This window comes from Mustela nivalis (assembly GCF_964662115.1).
Source record: "Mustela nivalis genome assembly, chromosome: 12".
Classification (NCBI taxonomy): domain Eukaryota; kingdom Metazoa; phylum Chordata; class Mammalia; order Carnivora; family Mustelidae; genus Mustela; species Mustela nivalis.
Genome location: NC_139031.1, coordinates 73,080,554 through 73,096,725, shown reverse-complemented (window position 1 = coordinate 73,096,725; position 16,172 = coordinate 73,080,554). Strand labels below are relative to the sequence as shown.

Below are 16,172 nucleotides of genomic sequence, written 5' to 3'. Positions count from 1 at the left end.
GGCACCTGGGTGGATCAGTGGGTTAAGCCGCTGCCTTTGGCTCAGGTCATGATCTCAGGGTCCTGGGATCGAGTCCCACATCGGGCTCTCTGCTCAGGAGGGAGCCTGCTTCCCTCTCTCTCTCTCTGCCTGCCTCTCCGACTACTTGTGATTTCTCTCTGTCAAATAAATAAATAAAATCTTAAAAAAAAAAAAATAGACCACCATCTTGTTCATTTCACTTAATGGTCCTTCTTGGGCTATGAGTTTCAGGCCCCTTGGAGACTCAATCTACATACCTTAGAAATGCTTGCCAAGTTCAGGATAGGGAAAGGCTTAATTTGTCCTTCCATGAATCTGTTAAGGATAACAGTCTTTCCCATTCCTCACACATAGGAGGTGCCACAAGATCTAATTAAAGGTTACTGTCAATTAGGTGCTCACGAATCCTTTGAGCTACATGCAAACCCTTTAGCCTCAATACAATGCCCTTTGCATGTCCACTTATTCTATAAAATCTGTGTATTGAAGTCCAGACTTTGCAGAGAAAAACTATGCAGTTGCCGTGGATCATTCTCCACCTAAACCTCCCTTGTCAGTAAGTTACCCTGAATAAAACTCTGTGTAAACTGTACAAAACCGCCTATTTTGTTTTTCAGTCTCAAAGTACTTTCTCAGTTTGGAGGAGACTTTACTGTCCCTTCCCACTTTCTAAAAGGGAACGGATAGTACTGAGGAACCTAAAGCAGATATGTCTGCCTTGGGGCATAGAAAAAAAAAGTCTCAGTTTAAGATATCCAGCCTTAGAATTCTATCAGCCAGGGAGCTGCTGGACCTCTCTTGACACTGGAGAGGCTGGTGAGTGTGCCACAGTTTATGTTTACCCTCTGCTCTGATAATGCAGAGTGGAGCACAGTTCTGGGCACCATTGCTGGCCTGCCACCTCAGTGAGCCCTGCCATAGCTCCACATGCCCTGGGACACAGAAAAAAATGCATAGGTTTAAAAGAGCAACGAAAATATAAAAGATCCAGACCTAGACCTCCACCAAACAGCGAGGGAGCTACTGGAATTCTCTCTGGGTCAGTGGTGCTGATGAGGTCCATGGTTTATGTCCCTCCAAACTGACAGCATGCACAGGAGCAAGGTCTGGGTGCCACAGCTGGCCTATAGTTTCAGTGAGTCCCAGGTCCAGCTACACCAGACCTATCAGTCCCACTATGGCAGCTCCAGGGCAGTATAAACCAGGAGACCCCTGGTGGGTGCTCACTATAGCTCTGGCTGTTATGCCAAGCTGACACAGACATAAGCACCGCAGAACACCTCAGGCCTACACCATTTCACTCCCAGCACAGAGTACTCTAGGACCTCCTGACTCATGCCTGCTTCAGCTCCAATCACTTGAAAAGCTGCCCCTTCAGGGAGTGCCCCCAGGACACCCCAGCCCATGCTGGCCTTGGCTCCAATCACCCTCCCAAGGCACACTCTGCAGTGAGCACCCTGGACACCCAGACTTGCAAACACTTCAGCTTCAGCTATCTTCCCAGGGCACCTGCTGGATGGGAAGCCCAGGGTCCACCCCAGTTCCAGCTCACTTTAGCTACAGCTACATTGCCGGAGTGCTCAGAATGCAGAGCACCCAGGGACACCCCAACTCAGGCTCCACCTCAAATTTATTTGTTACAGAGAACATGCCAGGAACCCCTGTTCTGTGCCCTGCCTCAGTCATCCCACTAGTGTGCCCTCTGCATGGGACAGGATACCCCACCCTGGACCCACTTCAGCTTTAGCTATGCTGCCAGGGTGCCTTCTTCATGGAGAGCCCTGGAACTGCCCTGGCCCATGCCCACTTCAGCATTGGTCACTCCACCAGGGCAGCCCAATGTGGCATACTCTAGGACCCCCAGCACATGCTCGAGATAGTTCCAGCCAGTCAAAGTCACCAGGCACACATAGTCAACACAGGGTCTGACCATATAATAAGACCATACCCTCAAGTGTAAAAGTACTCACTCACTAATTCATAGAAACAAACACAGCAAAGTCAAGCAAATTAGGAGAGAGAAGTTGCTCCAAATGAAGGAATAAGAAAAAAAAAAAATGAATAGAAATAAGAAGTACACCACATAGAGTGGAAAGCAATGATCACAAAGATGCTAACCAGACTGAAGAGAAAAGAACTGAGAACTTCAAAAAAGAGATAGAAAACTTAAAAAAAAAATAATCTAACAATTAAAATTCAAAAATGCAGTAATTGAAATGAAATATATATTACAGGGAATCAATAGTAGATACTTGGCTGCAGAAGAACAGTTATGCAACCTGCAAACAGGGTAACTGAAAGCATCCAAACTCAGCATCAGAAAATGAAAAAAAAAAGAGAGAGAAAGAAAGAAAAAAACGAGAATAAGTTAAGGGATCTCTTAGACAACATCAAGTGAACAAAAGTTCACATTACAGGGCCTCCAAAAAGAAGAGAGAGACATAAAAGGACAGAAACCTTATGTGAAGAAATAATAACTGAAAAACTCCCTAACTGGGGAAAGGAAACAGACATCCAGGATCTGGAAGCATAGAGAGTTCCAAACAAATGAACCCAAGGAGGTCCACAATAAGACAAATAAGCATTAAAATGACATATGTTAAAGATAGAAAATTTTGAAACTAGCAAGGAGGAAACAAAAAAAGTTACAGACAAGGGAAACCCTGTAAGGCTATCTGCTGATTTTTCAGCAGAAATTTTGCAGGCCAGAAGAAAGTGGCATGATATATTCAGAGCTGAAAGGAAAAGACCTGTCACCAAGAATATTCAACTCAGAAAGGTTATCATTCAGGATTGAGGGAGCAATAGTTTCTCGATGAATGAAAGTTAATGAGTTCATCACCACTAAACCAGCCTTTCAAGAAATGTTTTTTTTTTTTTTAAAGATTTATTTATTTATTTATTTGACAGAGAGAGATTACAAGTAGGCAGAGAGGCAGGCAGAGAGAGAGAGGAGGAAGCAGGCTCCCTGCTGAGCAGAGAGCCCGATGCAGGACTCGATCCCAGGACACTGAGATCATGACCTGAGCCGAAGGCAGCGGCTTAACCCACTGAGCCACCCAGGTGCCCTAGAAATGTTAAAGGAATTTCTTTTAAGTGGAAAAGGTGATACTTAGAAGCAAAAAAATTATGAATAATAAGATGTAAATATGACAACATATACATAAAAGATGGAAAAGTTTCTTTTAGAATGCAAAAAAAAGTTCTTTTAGAATGTGTTTGGACTTAAAAGACCATCAATTAAATATAGATTGTTATATATCTAAGATTTTATACATGAACCTCATGGTAAACACAAACCAAAAACCTGTAATAGATACATAAAAAATAAAGAGAAAGCCAAGCAAAACACAGAAAGTCATCAATCACACAGAAAGAGAGCAAGAGAGAAAAAAAAGTAAGAGAATTACAAAAACAACCAAAAAATAATTAACAAAATGGCAATAAGTACACATTTAAATGCAAATGGTCTAAATGCTCCTATCAAAAGGCACAGGGTGGAGGAATGGATAAAAAACCAAGACCCCCTATATGCTGACTACAGGAGACTAATTTCATACCTAAAGACACAAAAAGATTGAAAGCAGAAGGATGGAAAAAAGATACCATACAAAGAAAAGAAAAGAAAAAAAAGCTGGGTTGTAAAAACTTAGAAAAATAAATTTAAAAATGAAGACTGTAATAAGATACAAATAAGGAATTCACATAATGATAAAGGGGCAAATTCAAACAAGAAGGTTTAACAATTGTAAATACCCACAAACCTAACACTGGAGCATCTATATGCAGAAAGCAAACATTAAGGGGGACTTTAACACCCCTTACATTAATGGGTAGATCATCCAGACAGAATATCAACAAGGAAACAGAGTCTTTGAAGAAAACATTAGACCAGATGGACCTAAAAGTATATACAGAACTTTCCATCCAAAAATGGAATACACATTCGTTTCAATTGCACGTGGAACATTCTCCGGGATAGACCACATTAAGGCCAAGAAACAAGTCTTAATAAATCAGGAAGACTGAAATATCACGGATCTTTTCCAACTACAACAGTATGAAACTAGAAATCAATCACAAGAAAAATACAAGAAAACACATGTCGAGGCTACACAAAATGCTACTAAATGGCCAATGGACACCAAGAAATCAGAGGAAATTAAAAAAAATACATCTAGACAAATAAAAATATAGTGGTCCAAAATCTTTGGGACATAAGAAAGGCAGTTCTAACAAATAAATTTAAATGATACAGCTCTACCTCAAGAAGAAAAACATTAAAAAAAAAATCTAACTTTACATCTAAAGAAACTAGGAGAATAAGGACAAAGCCCATGATGAGTAGAAAAAAGGAACTATGTAAGATCGAGAATAAATCAATGAAATAGAGACTAGAAAGAAAAAAAAAAAAGCTGATTAAACCAAAGCTGGTTCTTTGAAAATATAAACAAAACGGATAAGCCTTTAGCCAAACTCATTAAAAAAGGATAGAAAATGAGAAATAAAGAATGTTAACAACTGACACCATAGAAATGCAAAAAATTCTAAGAGAATAATATGAAAAATTTGTATGTTTGGAATTTAGATAACCTACAAGAAATGGATAAACTCCTAGAAATATACACTTTCCAAACCTGAATGAAGATATAGAAAATCTGAACAGACCAATTACTAGTAATGAAATGGAAACCATAATCAAAGAACTTCCAACAAACAAAAGTCCAGACCCAGATGTATTCACAGGAGCATTTTACCAAACACTTAAAAAATAGTTAATAATACCTATTATCCTCAAACTATTCCAAAAAACAGAAGAGTAAAGAAAGTTTCCAAATACATTCTATGAGACCTTCATTACCCTATATCAAAACCAAACATATATTCTACAAAAAAATGAAAATCACAGGGCTATATCTCTAATGCACACAGATGCAAAGATCCTCGACATAATATTAGCAAACGACACTCAACAATACATTAAAAAGATTATTCACAATGATCAAGTGGGATTTATTCCTGGGATGCAGGGATGGCTCAATATTCACAAATCAATCACTGTGATATACCGTATCAACAAAATAAATGACAAAAATCCCATGATCATTTCAACAAATGCAGAAAAAGCATCTGACAAAATTCAACATTTATTCATAATAAAAACTCTCAAAAAGTTTATTTTTGTTTTTGTTTCTTTTAAAGGGGGAAAAAGGAGAGGGAGACAATCTTAAGGTGGCTCCATACCCAGCAGAGCCTCATGCGGTGATCGATCTCATAATCCTGAGATTATAACGTGAGTTGAAATCAGAAGTTGGACACTTAACTGACTGAGCCACCCCAAAAATGTGGGCTTATAGGTAATATACCTCAACATTATAAAGGCCAGATAGAAAGAATGGAAAACCCACAGTGAACATTACACTCAACAGTGAAAAATGGAGATATTTTCCTTTAGGAACAAGAAAAGGAAGTTCACTCTTGCCACTCTTATTTAATATAGTACTGGAGTCCTAGCTGCAGGAACCAAACAAGAAAGACAAGGCATCCAAATTGGTAAAGAAGAAATTAAACAGTCACCATTTGCTGATGTCATGACACTATACACAGAAAACTCTAAAGAGTCCACCAAAAAAACTTTTAGAATAAATGAATTCAGTAAAGCTGCAGGATGTAAGTTACATGCAGAAATCAGTAGCATTTCTATACACCAATAACAAAGTAGAAGAAACAGAAATTAAGGAAATAATTCCATTTACATTTATTCCAGAAAGGATAAAATATCTAGGAACAAACTTAACCGAGGAGATGAACGACTTGTACTCTGAAAACTATGTAACACTGATGAAATAAATTGAAGGCAACACAAAGAGAAAGATACCCATGCTGAAGGGCTTAGATATTGTTAAAATGTCCATAATACCCAAAGCAATCTTCAGATTGAATGCAATCCCTATTAAAATGGCAACAGCAGGGGCGCCTGGGTGGCTCAGTGGTTAAGCCGCTGCCTTCGGCTCAGGTCATGATCTCAGTGTCCTGGGATTGAGTCCCGCATCGGGCTCTCTGCTCAGCAGGGAGCCTGCTTCCTCCTCTCTCTCTCTCTCTGCCTGCCTCTCTGCCTACTTGTGATTTCTCTTTGTCAAATAAATAAATAAAATCTTTAAAAAAAAAAAAAATGGCAACAGCAGGGACGCCTGGGTGGCTCAGTTGGTTGGACGACTGCCCAAGGCTCCGGTCATGATCCCGGGTCCCAGGATCGAGTCCCACATCGGGCTCCCAGCTCCATGGGGAGTCTGCTTCTCCCTCTGACCTTCTCTTCGCTCATGCTCTCTCTCACTGTCTCTCTCTCAAATAAATAAATAAAATCTTTAAAAATAAATAAATGAAATGGCAACAGCATTTTTTTTTTTACAGAACTAAATAGGTAATATCAAAATCTGTATCGAACCACCAAAGATCTCAAATAGGCAAAGCATCCTGTGAAGGAAGAACAAAGCTGGAGGCATCACAATCCCAGTTTTCAAGATACACTATAAAGCTGTAGTAATGAAAAGAAAACATTATGGTGCTGGCACAAAAATAGACACACATTTATCAGTGGAACAGAATAGACAGCCCAGGAATAAACCCAGACGTACGTGGTCAATTAATATACAACAAAGGCAGTACGAATAAACAATGGAGAAAAGGCAGTCTCTTCAATAAATGGTGCTGAGGAAACTGGATTGCTACAAGCTAAAGAATGGAAATGGACCACTTTCTCACACCATACACAAAAATAAACTCAAAATAGATTAAGAACCTAAATGTGAGTCCCCAAACCACAAAACTCCTAGAAGGAAACATAGGCAGTAATTTCCTTGACATAGACCAGAGCAACATTTTTGTAGAGGTCTCCTCAGGAAAGGGAAACAAAACCAAAAAGAAACCACTAGGACTACACTGATATAAAAAGCTTTCACCTGACAAAGGAAGTATCTACATAAGAAAAAGGCAATGTACCGAATGGGAGAAGATACAAGCAAATGATTATCCAATACTAGTGAAAGCAAAAATATAAAGAACTCACACAATTCAACACCAAAAACACAAACAATATGATTTTTAAAAAGGGCAAAGGATCCAGATAGACATTTTTCTAAATAAGACAAACAGATGGCTTACACACGTACAAAAAGATCCTCAAAATTAGTCATCATCAGGGAAATGCAAATCAAACCAGAGTGAGATATCACCTTATTCCTGTTAGAATGGCTAGAATGAAAAAGACAAGAAATAACAAGCACTGAGGGAATGTGGAGGAAAAGGAACCCTTTTCCCACCAACACTGTTGTAGTGTTGTGGTGTAGCCACTGTGGAAAACAGCATGGAGGTTCCTCAAAAACTTACACAGAAGTACATATCATCCAGTAATTCTACTGTGGTATATTTACAAAAAAAAAAACAAAAAACAAAAAAAAAAACAAAAAAAAAACCCAAACAAACAAACAAACAAACAAAAATCCAACAACAATAATTCAAAAATACATATACACCCTTATATTTATTGCAGTCTTACTTATAATAACCAAGATATGGAAGCAACCCAAGTATACATTAATAGATGAATGGATAAAAAAGATGCTATATATATTTACATATTATAATGTAGTATTACTGAGCCATAAAAAGGGATGAGATCTTACCATCTTAATAACACAGATGGACCTGGAGGAGGTTACACTAAGTGAAATAAATCAGCTGTAGAGACAAATACCATATGATTTCACATATATATGGAACAAGTTCAGTGAACTGATACCTGCCAGAGGGTAGGGGATGGGGGAACAGGCAAAATGGGTGAAGGGGAGTGAGAGATAGTCTTTCAGCTACGTATTGAAAAAGTTACTGGGATAAAAGAATCAGGAATATAGTTAATGGTATTGTAATAGGGTTCTATGATATCTTTTGGTAGCTATACTTGTGGTAAGCATAGCATATTGTATAAATACCATGAGATACCACTTCACAGCAGTAAAAAGTTCATAATTTTTAAAAAAAGGAAAAAGAAAAAGAATGATAGGTATGTGGAGAAACGGGGAACCTTTTACGTATGCTGGTGGGAAGGTAAAACCAGTCAGCCACTGTGGAAACGTTGGACAGTTCCTCAAAATATTAAACACAAAATTTTCATATGGCCCAGCAATTCCAGTATTAGATATATAACTAAGAGAACTAAAAACATACAGCCTAACAAAAATTTGAAAGGTTCTGTATTTTGATTCCAGTAGTAATTACATGGTTATACATATTTATTATAAGTCCATCTATACATTTAAAATGGCTCTATTTTATGAAGCTATACCTGCCAAGGGATACATTCCACCATACCCAGTGGATGCCTGAAACCCCAGGCAGTAACAAACTCAACGTATTTGTTTTCCTATGATAGGATAGTTTAATTTATAAATTAGAAATTAACACATTAAGAAATCAGAAAGTAAATCACACTAACAAATTAACAGTAAACAAAAAAAAAAGAAATTACAGTAAATAAAAACAGATCAATTATAATAATATATTAAAATAAAAGTTCTGTTAATGTGGTCTCTTGCTGTCTCAAAATATCTTACTGTACTCACCCTCCTTCTTGTGATAATGTGAGATGATGAAGTGCCTGCGTGATTCAGACAAAGTGAGGTTAATGAAGCATTAGGCTACTACTGACCTTCTGACAATAGGTCAGAAGGAAAATCATCTGCTTCTGGGCCATGGTTGATGGAGGATAACTGAAATCTGGGATAAGAAGGGACTACTTTATTAGAAACTTTTAATATTTACATAATGAGATTTCTATGGGGTCTTATGTAGACCCATCTCACTGAGCATAACACGTGGCAGGTGCTCAATCAATGCAGAAGGAAAGATGAAAGTGGGATTAACAGATAGATTATTTTATAGTCATGGTTACATAGTATGTATTCTTTACCACCCTTAAGGTATTTACCCTCTAGTTCAGAATGACGTATCACCTCTGAACCAACTCATTATCTTTAACAGTTCCCACAGATGTCATAGTGATCTGCAAATCATATTGTCTGAATCCACTTTCAAATTCTGAATCCTCCTGTTTTGTTTTTTCTGCATTTTTTTACCCTTCACTGAAGTCTAAGCTATGGGGCTTGCTATGAACAGGGAAGAGGAACAGTTGGAGAGACTTAAGCAAAAGAAAGACAATAGGAAAGTGTGCCCAGAACAAAACACTCAAATTTGGATGTATGTGTGAGATAGTCTGAAAAAGGAGATTAGGTTTCATTTGGTAACCACAAAAAGATATGGGGCAGACTAAGCAGACAATTGTCTCCATTTATGATGTACTATAAGAGGTAAAATTGCCCAAGGTGATAAAACTTCTTAGGAATAGAGCCAGTACTGAATGAAATTCATTTCTTCTGATTTACAGCTAAATTTTCATTTACTTAGACAATGATTCTGCTCAGTGTTTTCAAACTTTACTTAATACAACTCTTTAAACAAATGTCTCACCACAAATAACCTTGCCCCGTCCCCCATTCAGTGCTTCTTGAATGTATATCCTTCACCTGAAACATACTTTAAGATATACTTTAACATAAACTTTATTATCTTACCAACAGTCCTGATTATTGACATGATAAGTAAGGGGGTTTCTACGCATCCAGGCCATAGATACATGACCAAGTCTTTCCTGTACCTACTAAAAGATCTGAATTCCAATAATATTTTTAAAAACTAACCTTGAATTACAGATTAGAAAATTATTGACCAGTAAAACAGACTTTCTGCTTATTCAGAGCTTGGCATTATCACTACAATGCAGTTAAGGGTGTGTCTAAAAGCTAGGATACAACTTTGCTACTGTTTCCCCATTAAAATAAATATGAAAGGTAACTCAGCTTTCACTGGAACATAAAGTGAGTTTTCATTTTTTTCTTTAAGATTTTATTTATTTTCTTTGACAGAGAGAAACACAGCGAGAAAGAGAACAGAAGCAGGGGTAGTGGGAGAGGAAGAAGCAAGGCTTCCCGCTAAGTGGAGAGCCCAACTTGATGGAATGTGGAGTTCGATCCCAGGACCCTGGGATCATGACCTGAGTTGAAGGCAGATGCTTAACAACTGAGCCACCCAGGTGCCCTGAGTTTTCATTTTTAACGTTCAATAGAAATATGTTTAAATCTTTCCCATATCCCCTAAACCTTCCAAAGACCCTATCCTCCCTTTCTATCACTATAATTCCCTACACTGACAAATTTTCTCAAAAGTACACCATCTCCTCTTCAAGTCCCTTGTTCTTAACTAGTACTTATATCTTAGTCATATATGTAAGTCCTACTAAAGAAACAAATGACATCTTTTTTTTTTTTTTAAGATTTTATTTATTTATTTGAGAAATAAAGTGAGAGGGGGAAAAAAGAGCACACTTGAAGGGGTGTGGGCAGAGGGTGAGAATAGCAGAGCCTCTGCTGAGCAGGGAGCCCAATATAGGGGGCTTGATACCAGGACCCTGAGATCATGACCCAGCCAAAGGCAGAGGTTTAACCCACTGAGCCACCCAGGTGCCCCGGAAAACAATGACATCTTAAACACTAGAATCAAAGGCCCATTTTTCAAGTCTTGGCCTTTCTGAATTCTTGAAGATGGAGGAGCTGGTGCAGAGGTCACTAGAAGGGTAGTACTCACTGAGCTCTCACTGTGTGTACTAATTAAGCTTTCAAAAATGTTTCATTTCTTCCTCACATCGGAAGTATTAATTACACCCTTTTCTTAAATTAAAATTGAGACTCAAAACTACCCAAAGCCAGATAGTGAAGACTGCATGATCCCAATGTTTTTAATTCTGTGACTTTGGATGATAAGTTTTGTTCCTAGTTCTCTTCCTAACTCTCTGGCCTTTTCTCCATTTTTCTCACTATTTCATCATCGTCCACTCATCACTGCTGAGCAGAGAGCCTGATGCGGGGCTCGATCCCAAAACCCTGGGATCATGACCTGAGCCGAAGGCAGAGGCTTTAACCCACTGAGCTACCCAGGCACCCCTTAAAGCTTTTTATAAACAAAACGTCTTATGCTCTTTCTGTAGTTCACATTAAAAAAAAAAAAAAAAAAAAAGATTATTTATTTATTTATTTATTTGACAGAGAAAGCATAGAAAGATCACAGGTAGGCAGAGAGGCAGGCAGAGAGAGAGAAGCAGGCTCCCCGCTGAGCAGAGAGCCGGATGTGGGGCTTGATCCCAAGAGAGCCGGATGTGGAGCTCAATCCCAGGACCGTGAGATCATGACCCGGAGCAGGCAGTGGCTTAACCCACTGAGCCACCCAGGCGCCCCATGTAGTTCACATTTTTAAATTTTTTACTTTTTTAATGAATATGCAATGTATTATTTCTTTCATGGGTCTGTGATTCTAAGTCTTATATTTTACAAATAGGTTGTCTTCCTCAGATAGAACATCTAATGTTGAATATGTTTTGTTCAAACTACACCTCCTCCTGTCTCTCAAGATCTGATTCCCTTATGTATCATTTCAGAGCTGAAGGTCTGTATGTCTCTCAAATCAATCTTTTTCCTCTTTTCATCCCCACCCCCACGTCTCTTCTGAGTTACAGACAGATATTACCAACCGCCTAATAATGATAGTTCCATGCTTCTCGCCCTAAGTCCTTCAACTAAAAGCCATCCACAACTAAACTCTCATTTCCCTTAGCAAACCTGAACCTCCTACCGCTTTGGAGTCTCCATTTTGGCTAAGGGTTATTACAATCCATCCTTATCTATGCTTTAAAGTACTTATTTGTGAAACAGTGATATTGGCACTAACTTCTTGCATCTCTATTAGTTCAAAAATCAACCATTACCAGCACTTGGGTGGTTCAGCCCATAAAGCTGCTGACTCTTGATTTAGGCTTAGGTCAGGAGTTCAACCAGGGTTTGGACTTCACGCTGGGCCTGGAGCCTGCTTTACATTCTCTCTCTCTCCCCCTCCTCTCGCTCTCTCTCTTAAAAAATTAAATAAATAGATCAACCATTAAACAACGGAAAACTATTATGGCCAAAAACTGATGAATGCAAAATCGCAGAAGGGTTAATGCTCTTCTTCCACAAGTCTATAAGCAGAAACAAACCCAGAACAATTCTGTGAAGCGGTTTTTCCCCACTTACTAAACAAAATTGACTTACTTTACAAAATATTTTAACATAATCCTTACTATAATCCCATTATTACCTCCATTTCACAAGTGAAAAAAACTGGGACTCAAAGCGATTAGGTAATTTAACCACAAGGTACATGCTGTGCTACTACGTGGCAGGTCCAGACCCCAAACCCTAGGACTTGAGATTTCAAATTCCACTTATTATTGTTGAAACAAATTTCACAATCAAACGAGATCAGGTCTGTGCACAACCGAGGTCAAGGGAGCAGCACACAGTCAAATAGTACCAAACGGCCCAAAGGCAACCTGAACTCGCTCTAGGCTGGGTCCTACTCCGACCCCCGGCTCCGACGTCCCCCCGCCCAGGCCGCTCCCGGCCTGAAAGTCCCTCTGCGGCCTGTCTCGAGCAGGCAAGGGTCGGCGGTGACCGCAGGAAAACCTCGCTCGGCGCCTCGGGGCGTACTGGGCAGAGGCTGTCGCTGCCAACCAGCCCGGCCTGGCCCGAGGCTGACTCCTAGTTGGGCCGCAGCCGGCACGCCTTCAGCCTCCCCGGCAGCCGACCCGCGGGCAAGAAGCGTACCTGGTGTAGGAGGCAGCTGGTGGGCAGGCGGTCCCGGCGACCCTGGGCGGCGGGAATGACCCTGTTGGCGGGCTGGACTAGCCTCCGGGGCTAACTGCATTCACTGTGTTAGGTCAACAGGAGTCTCAAGGGCTCTTCAAGGGAGCGGAGGGACGCGAAGACACGGGTGAAAGAGCGGGGACCTGAAGCCTGAAAGACATCAGCATGGGGGAGGGGCGGAGGGGGCGGAGACGCGGCCCGTGGGGGCGGGGCGCACGGCGCGAGGAGGCGGGCACGTGGGGGGGAGAGCGCGAGGCGGGGCGCGGCGCGCGGCGTGAGAGAGGGCGGGGCGCGCGTCTGGGCGCCGCGGCCGCGTGACGCGTTTTCAAATCTTTAACCGCCGCAGCCCACTCGTTTGTGCTTTACCTCTTCCTCCTCCGCGCCTCGGAGTGGGATCCGGCCCCGGAAACCCGGACGGTAGACGCGGCTTCTCTGTTGCGTGGGTGTGGTAGTCTGCGGAAGGGGAAGAGGCGACCGGGTGATAAATCGGCCTCGAGGAGCTGTGTTTTCTTGGCCGCCTGGCGCGACCCTCTCCCGAACCCAGCATGTAGGTGCCGGGCGGCTGCCATGAACTCCAGAGCCATGAGGATCCACAGCAAAGGACATTTCCAGGGTATGAAGCCCCTCCTCCACTGCAGTCCCTTTAATCCTTTTCTCCCCTCGTGGTTCCACCATTGATTCTTTACAGAGTTCTTCCCCCAGGTCCCTGCTCCTTTTCTTTTCTGGCTGGTGCGTCCTTCTCTGTGGCCTGAAGGAGGGCTCCGTCCAGGGCTTTGCCTCAAGAAAAGGAAAGGATCCCAGCCGGGCCCCTCGCGCTGTTCACGCTCCAGTCGCGGCCCCAAATTCCTGGGGGTGCCGTTGGTCGTAAAACTGGAAAACAGTTTGTGGACCTGCGACCTGCCCGGGCCTCGGACAGAGGTTGAGACTCAGCTCAGGCCCTTTGAGGCTGCATTCCCGGTTTGAAAGCAGAGGTGCTCGTGGCTTTTAGGTTTATGATTAAATTGGGTGATTGTAGGCGGGTTTTGGGCCTTATTCTTAAATTTATTTTTCTTCACTCGTAAAGTTAAGAGATACTATTTGTATTTCAAACACAGCACTGCTGTTTTCAACATTATAGATAGAAATGAAAGCATATTTCCATTTTCGACTACTTTGTATGGTAAAACATACAACAGCTTCCAAGTTTTTTTCTTTTTAATATGTCTAGAATATATATGTGGTATATATATAGGAATTTCCAACGTATGAACAGATTGTGTTATGAAAGTTAATTTTCAAAGCTGTTTAATTTTCAAAGTTGTTTCCATCTCAGGTCTGTCTTTAAAGGAAATAATGAAGTGAATGGTGACTTGAATCTTAAAATGGACCATTTAGTTCTATTATATAGACAAACTATAGGAAACTAAACCTTGGAACGTTTTGTGGACAAGGGCATCATGGGTAACAGGTTTCTTCTGTTGACAAGTTTTTTAACATTTTAAGCCCGTTTTCAGTGTTCAACAGAATATAGATCCTTCATAAATATTTCTGAGTAAATACCTCTGGAATTTACGTAGAAAGGAGGAAAATCTTTCAAAAAGGTTTTAGATAGTTTTCACCGTAATACGTAAAAACATGAACAAATGCATAAATACTTACTGCAAGTTGAATTTACTGGCTTAGAACAATAATTATTTTATGATATAGTATCTGCTAAAACAAGTATGGTATTTTGCCTTTTTTTTTTTTAAAGATTTTATTTATTTATTTGACAGAGAGAGATCACAAGTAGGCAGAGAGGCAGGCAGAGAGAGAGAGAGGGAAGCAGGCTCCCTGCCGAGCAGAGAGCCCAATGTGGGACTCAATCCCAGAACCCTGACATCATTACCTGAGCCGAAGGCAGCAGCTTAACCCACTGAGCCACCCAGGCGCCCTGGTATTTTGTTTTTATCCCAAGTGGTACTACAAAGAAATATATTAAAATGCCATTGAGTTTTTAACTGATGGGATTATAAAGATTTTTCCCCTTCTGTGATATGATGACTGTATAAAAATATTTTTAAAACAGTAGAAATTTTCTGTCTACATAAAACATGATCTAATTCTGTATTTTTTTTTAAACAACAGGTGGGATCCAAGTCAAAAATGAAAAAAACAGATCTTTAAAATCTATGAAAACTGATAACAAACCAGAAAAATCCAAATATAAGCCGCTCTGGGGAAAAATATTTTACATTGACTTACCTTCTATCACCATATCTGAAAAACTGCAAAAGGACATTCAGGATCTGGGAGGGGTAAGTCAAAATATACACTTTAACAAAAAAGAAAAATATTTTAGCTTGTACTTTCTAGTATGTAAACACTAGATTATCATATTGGGAAACATAACCATATAAGCATCAAGCTTAAAACTTTTATCAGCTATTTAACATTAACAAGAAACTATTTGTTTTAACTTTTTGTAGCCTTATAGGACTTTCAGATTTCTGTGATTTTTTAGTGTAATGTAAAGTTCGCAAAGTGTGAGATATGTGACTTCCTCCTTTGTCCTGGTGGAACCTTTGATTGCCTTCTCAATGTAATGTTTGTGTGTCCACCAGATAGCAGGAACTCCTTGATTACAGTTATTGGGGAACTACATAAATTTGTCTGGACTAGCATAATAGTAAGAATGTTATTTGCAGAATAAGGAGAACCACATTGAACCACAAAGAGTTAAATTACTCTGACTGGTAAACAACTCAATAGAATGAATGTCATTAGAGGGACAGAGCTTGGGTTAATATTAAGAACTCTCTTTCATAACTTATACATTGAGTAAATGATTAAGAAATTAGAAAATCTGAGCAAAATTTTAAGATTTTCTTGTAAGATTAATATGGGGTATAGCAAGTGAGGTTAAGAATTTATTAATTTCTTTCCTAATTCTTCCTATTTAAAAGGGTTTGTGCTACACTTTGAATTTGTTGAATAATCTTTGAATAATCTGCCATTCCTAGAATAGAAATTTGCAGAACAACATGTAATAAGTTTCTTAGAATTATTTATTGGTGTGGTTCTCATTTAATTATTTGAAAGACTGTAAGACAGCGTGGCTGGGGGCAGAGGGAAGGGAAAATGCAGGGCTCTATCCCAAGACACTGGGGTCATGACCTGAGCCAAAGGCAGACACTTAACCAACTGAGCAGCCAGGTACCCCTTGTTGTTAACTCATTTTCTTAAAACATTGCCACATTTGTCATAGCAGTAATATGTATCATAATGACCATATGAATGCATTCCTAAAAATCATGTTTTATATGCCAGCCACCTTTGAATAAAGACTCCTTTCTTTTATTCATTTTAGAAAGTAAGTGCTTAAGAGTTAAGAGAAGTAAAATAACT

The 16,172-nt window shown here is 39.8% G+C and overlaps 2 protein-coding genes across 4 annotated transcripts in view; one reads left to right on the top strand and one right to left on the bottom strand.

The window, feature by feature from the left end:
• Nucleotides 1-12,952, bottom strand: part of SLC25A40 (solute carrier family 25 member 40) — a 56,014-nt gene extending 43,062 nt beyond the window's left edge. For both annotated transcript variants that reach the window (XM_082692392.1, XM_082692393.1), the window contains exon 1: nucleotides 12,768-12,952. The gene's annotated coding sequence lies outside the window, so the exon portion shown is untranslated. The remainder of the gene's footprint in view (nucleotides 1-12,767) is intronic.
• Nucleotides 12,953-13,082: 130 nt separating this feature from the next.
• DBF4 (DBF4-CDC7 kinase regulatory subunit) overlaps nucleotides 13,083-16,172 on the top strand; it is a 28,753-nt gene continuing 25,663 nt past the window's right edge. Inside the window, exons 1-2 of one of the 2 annotated variants that reach the window (XM_082692377.1) lie at nucleotides 13,083-13,419; nucleotides 14,913-15,082. In XM_082692377.1, coding sequence (XP_082548503.1) covers nucleotides 13,374-13,419; nucleotides 14,913-15,082 — 216 coding nt within the window. In that variant the 5' untranslated portion in view covers nucleotides 13,083-13,373. The remainder of the gene's footprint in view (nucleotides 13,420-14,912; nucleotides 15,083-16,172) is intronic. The other variant, XM_082692378.1, reaches the window with a different exon arrangement.